At 29.9% G+C, this 7,736-nt stretch overlaps 1 protein-coding gene across 3 annotated transcripts in view; it reads left to right on the top strand.

Annotated features, from left to right (window-relative positions):
* LOC129940632 (guanine nucleotide-binding protein subunit alpha homolog) overlaps positions 1 to 6,897 on the top strand; it is an 82,456-nt gene extending 75,559 nt beyond the window's left edge. For all 3 annotated transcript variants that reach the window (XM_056049023.1, XM_056049024.1, XM_056049026.1), the window contains 2 exons: positions 4,096 to 5,586; positions 5,801 to 6,897. In XM_056049023.1, the coding sequence (XP_055904998.1) occupies positions 4,118 to 5,350 (1,233 nt within the window). In that variant the 5' untranslated portion in view covers positions 4,096 to 4,117 and the 3' untranslated portion in view covers positions 5,351 to 5,586; positions 5,801 to 6,897. The remainder of the gene's footprint in view (positions 1 to 4,095; positions 5,587 to 5,800) is intronic.
* The last annotated feature ends 839 nt before the right edge of the window (positions 6,898 to 7,736 follow it).

Consider the following 7,736-nt stretch of genomic DNA (forward strand, 5'->3'; position numbering starts at 1 on the left):
CATTAACAGTATTCTAAAACCTCATCGAAGTTTTAAATTCCGCCCAATAAAATGCAGAACAAATTAATAAACAAAAAATCTTTTAGGTACTTTTGATCCCTTTTCCTCTTAAACAATAAGCCGAAGAAAGTCATGTCAATCACAAAATTGAAACATACATAAACTAACATTTTTGAAGGACACATAGCTCGATGTGAAACGTTCAAACATAACACAATTTAGCGTTTTGAAGTTTTACATTATTTTAAATTTATATTTTCTTAATGTTATTTGATTTTTATCATTATATTCATAAAACAAAACATACTAATGTAGTATTTTCTTTAATTTAAATCTAATTTAATTCTCTGAAGATAGCAATATTTTTTTTATTTTTACTTAAATTAAGTTTAATGATGAATTTCAATTTTCAAATTTGATTAAAAAACAATATTTTAAAATTTGCTATCTTCATAGAATTATGTATTATATATTTTGTTTATAATTTAATTTTATATTAATGATCAATTTCACAGTATACATAACAATACAGTATACAAACTGAGGAACAAACGGTAGAAACAAAATTGCGCCAGAAATCAGCAATTGAGTGAGTACACCACACTTGCTTAGTTTATTTTCCTCGCGTACACAATTTAAAAAAAAAGTGAAAAAATTTTAAAATTTGTTTATGTTCAATATCAAAGATGAAATAGAAGGAATACAATACACATAATCTACAGTGTTTGATTGTTTACAACAAGTTTTTAATAAATAAAACTTAAAAACAAATGTTTTGACTTAAGACTTAGTTTATAAGGTTTTTGTTTTTTTCTTTTTGTAAAATGATTGTACTTTTTTGTCAATTATTTTATTGTTTTATTTATTTTTTTTGTTCAATATAGAAAATAAACTCCATTTAAAATTTAAATCATATAATTTCCATAAAATATACTATATACAGTGTTGGTCAAAATTAAAGCAACTTTAATTGCCTCGATTATTAAATAATTAAAAAACAAATTTAAAATTCACTTATTGTTTATATTTGTTCTTAAAATTTAAATAAATATTTTCAGTTTCTAAATGAAAAAAAAATTGTTTTTGTAATAGTTCATTTTACATATTAATTAGTTCAATATTAGGCTGGTCAAAACAAAAGCAACTTTTAAAAAATACATATACTTTTTTAGTCTTACTAAAACATTGCTAAAGTTTGGTAGCAAACTCTTTGTTTTTAATCACTTTAGCACATCTTCGAGCCATGAAGTCAAATAAATTGCTTATTATACTGTTTGAGATACTTTCCCAAGCTAATTTAATTCCATTAAACAGATCGTTTTTATTTTTGCAATTAGTCCTTACAATCCGCCGATCTACAATTCTCCATAGATTTTCTATGGGTTTGAGATCCGCTGGCCATTGTAACACATCAGTCCGGTTTTCTTGAAACCACTTCTTAACCGATTTGGACGTGTGTTATCCATTTCAGAGGCAACTGATCCCCAGCGTGTGGCAGCATTATATTTTGCAAAATGTCACGCTATGTAAATGATCCATTGTACCATCTATTTGGTGAACCGGACTCAGTCCATTCCCTGAAAAACATTCCCACACCATTACGTTACCTCCTCCGTGTTTAACAATAGCTTGGTGTAAAGTGGAATTTGTGACTCTTTGGCTGGTCTGCGAAAACGAGGAAATTATCGGAAGCCCTGAAATTGAATTTGGAATCGTCCGAAAAGTGTACGTTCCTTCATTTTATAACGGTCCAAGAAAAGATTGTTTGACTCTTTGGCTGGTCTGCGAACACAAGGAAACGATCGAAAGCCTTGAAATTATTGTTTATATGTTTAGTATTAAAACACTAATGCCTTGAAATTGAATTTGGACTCGTCCGAAAAGTGTACGTTACTCCATTTTATAACGGTCCAAGAAAAAATAGTTCAATAAAGTTTGAAAGATTTGAGTCCCAGCTCGTGATTTTACTATATTAAAATCCTATCATTTTGTTGTTTTTATTACTGATTTTGTAATTGAATATTTTTCCGATATTTTAACTTGACTCATTCCACTTTTATAATTTTCTTCTTTTATTTCGTCAGAGTATTTGTTTCCGACCATTTTACAAAAGTTAGCTATAAGAACCCGTGATCTGATGAACACCTAATGAATAGATTCAACTGCACTCGTTTGTCAACACCTTTATGGCTGAATCACAAACACGCTTCAGCTTCGGCTTCGTCTGCGTTACGGTGGCCTTGCTTCAAGGTTGCTTTGAATGACATTTCTATTATTTCATCCCTCCAAAGAGCAAATATTTTGTTTGTTGACATTTTTAAACAGCTGTTGAGCTGTCAGACAAAGCAAATGTTCAGATAATTGAATTAGAGCTTTCGTTTGGAGTCACATTACGTTACATAACGTTCTTTTCCTTACGATTGTCAAATGAAACGTGAGGTCGAAGCTCCATTGTGATAGCATGCATTGAATTCCTTTGGCTGAACTCGTAAACGTCAGGCGAAGCCGAAGCTGAAGCGTGTTTGTGTTTCAGCCATTAATATGAGCTGTGGATATTGTAGTTAACGCACTAGCTTTTCTCTATTAATAAGAGAAAGAGAGATGGCAATAAAAAGTTTCTTTTGTTTTGACCAACCAAAAATTGGGTTAACTGTCCTGTCATATTTAATGAACCGTTTTGAAAACTATTTTCTCTTGTGGTCTATTCACAAGTCCATGCTTAATGTATTAAATTTTAGAAACAAATTAGGTTAGGTTATTAATTTTTGAATTAAATAAAGATGGAGATATTTTTAGTTGCTAATGTTTTGGCCAGCACTGTATATTAAATAAATAAATACAAATTGTATGGAACAGGAAACTCAAAAATGTAAGGTATGAACATTAGCAAACATTTTAACTTTTGTATTTGTTGCTTTGAAGTTCTGTATTACGATGGGTTTTATAGACAATTTTAAAAGTGGTGTCAGAATGATAGTTTTTGTCACGGTTCTTGATTTATTTATTACTCGAAACCAGAAAATGTTGTAAAAATTATTTGTTTCTGTTAGTTTTCTTGATGAAATGCATCACATTTGCACATATTAAAAATACGCAAGTGTAACAAAAGTCATAAAACTAAAGTCTGCAAATGAAGTTTCATAACCAAATGGTATCTGTTTTTGAATTTCAATGATCTTCCAAATTGGAAACTTTTACAATATTGCGGTTCAAACAGTGAACAGATTTGTAAATATTAATTAAAATACAAACTGTTCATCAGTTTAATTCTTCCGAGATTTCTAAGAATGTTTCAAAATTGTTGACTTACTCGTAATTTAAGAAAAAAATTACAAGGTGCAAATATTGGCTCTTCTGTCCAATGTGAATACCTTCATCTGATGAAGTTACTGAGTTTCAACTTTTAAGTTGGGAAACAACTGCCAAATGGGTAATTTATATTCATTGGTTAAACTTTGTTAAAGTTCAAAACCGTAATTTTTCATTTGGGCAGAAAAGAAAATATTAAAACTAAATTGTATTGTTAACCAAAATATGTCATTTGGAAGAAGTCACTATGGCTAATAGTTTTAATGATCTAAAATGTTTTGACTTCAGACTAATTGAGATTGGTATTATTATTTTTAAGTCTTAAAAAATAGGCAAACACTAACAACTTAGAGAATTTCAAACAAGAAACTATACAAATTAAATTGTTTATTTAATTAATAAAATTATAACTGAAAATGTATGGAATATTTTTGCATTATTGTACAGTATTTCATCTCACTCTTATTTCTAAACTTGTTGATACATCTATCTCACTTGTGTGTGTATATATGACAGCTGTTTTCATGTTAATTTGAAACCGCTATATAAATCTATGACAACAACGAGTTGCAAAATTCGCGCGTTCAAGTAAAACAAAGTTACGTTTATGACAAAAACAAATAAGTTGTTCTGTGACATTGCGCTACTGTATTATTATGTATACTGTGTCCTTATATAAAAACAAAACGATGCACTGAAAAAAACTGCATCGTTAAAAAAAAAATAAACAAAAAATGTTGCGCACTCAAAAAAGCCAAAAAAAAACTTTTTGTTATCGTTTTATAGAACCGCCCAAACAAAATGCAGTATGATAATCATGGCAGAAGCTAGTGGTGATTACAATTCTAGTTTAACAGGACTCCAAACAAATTGCGATGGCAACACTGACATGATGCGTTCACGACGGCGACACCACACGTCACGTTTTTCTTGTCTAAAATGCTGTGGCGACTTTATAAATTACCTGATCCGACTTCGTGTCAGCCCCGAAGAAATGGAACAACGCCATATATCTAATGAAATAGATAAATTCCTTGAAAAGGACAAGAGTGCGTTTCGACGCCAAGTAAAACTCCTTCTCCTCGGTGCAGGCGAATCGGGAAAATCGACATTTTTAAAACAAATGCGAATAATTCACGGTGTGAAATTTGAACCAGAATTGGTTAGAGAATATCAATTTATAATATACCAAAATATAGTTAAGGGAATGCAAGTTCTAATCGATGCCAGGGAAAAACTTGAAATCCCATGGGAAAACCCAACATCAGAAAAAGATGCATATTATGCTAATCTTATGCAATGCCAAAGTCTCGATGTTAAGCTATTTCGACAGAATGCATCAACAATTCAAAAACTATGGCATGATCGAGCCATACGACGCGCCTACGAACGACGAAACGAATTCCAAATCAGTGACTCTGTAAGCTATTTTCTAAATGATATCGAGCGAATAGCAGAGCTCGATTATGTGCCCACATACAAAGACATCCTGCATTGTCGAAAAGCAACCAAAGGCGTTTACGAACTCTGCATTAGAATACAGAACATTCCGTTTGTGTTTGTTGATGTGGGCGGACAACGGACCCAACGTCAGAAATGGACAAAATGCTTTGACTGTTCAGTGACGTCGATAATATTCCTAGCATCGAGTTCAGAATTCGATCAGGTACTGGCCGAAGATCGAAAGACGAATAGGTTGGAGGAATCGAAGAACATCTTCGATACCATTGTAAATAATACAACATTTAAAAATATCTCAATCATACTCTTCCTCAATAAAAAAGATCTATTGGAACAGAAAGTGCGTGACACTGAGACTGATATTCGCTGGTATTATCCGCAATTTGCTGGTAACTCACATTCAGTTGTAGATGTGCAGAATTTCATATTGCAATTGTTTATGAATGTCCATACGGGTAATCATACCCGCACATATCACCATTTTACCAATGCAGTTAGTACAAGAAACATAGAACTTGTGTTTCAATCAGTCAAAGATATTATCCTGCAGCGAAATCTAAACGCTTTGATGCTGCAGTAGTCATTCCACCAATTTTTAAACAAATTTAAAAATTAACAAACTCAAAACATTAAAGATGGAATATAGCTTACATAAATGTATTACTGCCAAAAATTATTTTGATAAAAAGATAATAATATGTAACACTTGCAACGAACCACTATACCACCACCCCACTAGCGGAGCAGCAGCAAAACAAGATGCGAAATACTTCGAAAAGCCGCACAATACCAATGCCAGCAGAAATTCATTTAAATGTAAGTTGCTTTGTTTTCTTTTAAGGGTTAAGATCTGTAATAAATTTGAAATTCAAAGATTGTTATATAACAAAAGAATATCATTTATTTTGTATTTAAGCAATTGTTTCACATAATTGTTCAAACAATCTTTGAATTAAAAGCGAATATTATTCACAGAACTGATCCCTATTGTGTTTATAACTTAATTTTTAACTATTGATTATTTTTAAAGGTAACACGACGAGAAACATCTCACCATGCAATACAACGAAAATTTGATTTCCGAAATTCGAACCCAAAACGAAGACTTATTTTTATTTTGCCACGCCACGGGAAATGCTTCAAACCCGCCGACCAACACCACCAGCAGAATTAAAAGCTAAATTGAAGAAAATTTCGTTGGTTATAAGACGCATAGATATTATATATTATATATAAACATCTCTTTCAAATTCAAATTATATTACATATTTAAAAAAATTATAATTTAAAAACACCAAAATGAAAAGTGGAAGACTGACGCAAAATAGCGCTTTTGATATCTATACAAAAATTTAAATAAAGAAAAAAGAACCTGTAAGCCCTGTGTTTGGAACTATAGAAATCTTTTTGTTGTCTCTATTCTATTATTTGTATCTTTCTTCATTATCCGACACGACAAAAATATGTTCCAAAACTCACTTTTCGACTGCTGTTTGTATACTGCAGTCAATAAGTTGTGTTAATTTATTAATCTTTTTCTGTTGTTGTAAAATTATGATAAAAATAAAATACAAATAAATTATATAATAATCAAGGCCACCAGAGCTATGCATACAATATTTAACTGTGACTCATTGATAAAATAAATATTTTGTTATTTTTTTAATTTATTTATTTTTTATGTTTACAAATAAAAAGCAAAAAGCAAAATGTTATATATATACTTTATTAAACAAATCAATAATCTCCCACACTTTCATAAACGTGAAACAAAAATATTAAATATTTACATTGAATCTTTTTCTATTTTCTACCTACTACAATATAATATGGCATAAGTCAAGTATTCGAATGAAGTAATTATAACATATATACAAAAAAAATATATATAAATACATACTATATATATACACAAAATATATAAATATCTACTAAACAAATTAAATTAATAAACAAACAATAACTTAAGAGATTTTTTCTTTTAGGAATTCTGTATTTTTAACTGTTGTATATTATTCTTTTTAATGTAATTGGATACAAAACATATAAATACTCTGTAAATGTAATAACGCTAGATTTAAACAAAATAATTAAAGAAAGATAATAAACTTTATAATGAAAATAAAACGATTTTGTGTTTGTATTACGAGTACTTTTGGGATTACTAAAAAAGTAAGTAAACACTTTGTAAGGCCATTAATATAAGAAGCGAATCAAACGTTCGACGTTTTTGAAATCAATCAATTCGTGAGTACCATTTCACTATTCTTTTCCCAAGCTAACTTTTTTGGAAAAGAAGTGTTAACATATTCGAAATTGACAGATCTTAATTTTGCTCTATATTGGATTTCTCAAACGAACGTTCGAGTCGCTTCACGTATTTATGGCTTATGAAAGAATATATCCTTTAGAAATAATAAGAGGACTTCTTCGTAGGAACGATAATGATTTTATAATAATAATTAATTTAATTTTCATGAAAACAGTTTAGTATAATTTACAAAGTATACATAGTTTAAAGTATCAAACAATCTGAAAACGTATTTTCAATAACCCCTCTCACTCCAAATGGTTTTGACTGGCATCTGTTCGAATTCCCAAGAAGTTTGAAAATTTAAGGAATACTTCTTTGAAAAGTGGTTTTGTAAAAATGTCAACTCTCATTACGTTCGACGGACAGTATTAAGTTGAATGATCTCTACCATCGTAAGCCTTTTATATGATGATGGCAAATATCAATATATTTAGTTCACGCTCCGCATTTCGTCACCTGAGTTCTATCTTGTTCTATGTCCATTTTTCAAAATGTTGCGAAATCGACTTTTAAAGTCCAGATCGAAAACTTTTGTTTATTTTACCAAATTTATTTTTGGAACTGATGTTTTTCTGAAAGCCCTAACAATTTTGTTTTAAAAACAATTCACAAATTTCTTTTTTCTTCTGAAAGTTAAAATAATGATAAATAC

The sequence above is a fragment of the Eupeodes corollae genome, chromosome 1 (assembly GCF_945859685.1).
Source record: "Eupeodes corollae chromosome 1, idEupCoro1.1, whole genome shotgun sequence".
Lineage (NCBI taxonomy): Eukaryota > Metazoa > Arthropoda > Insecta > Diptera > Syrphidae > Eupeodes > Eupeodes corollae.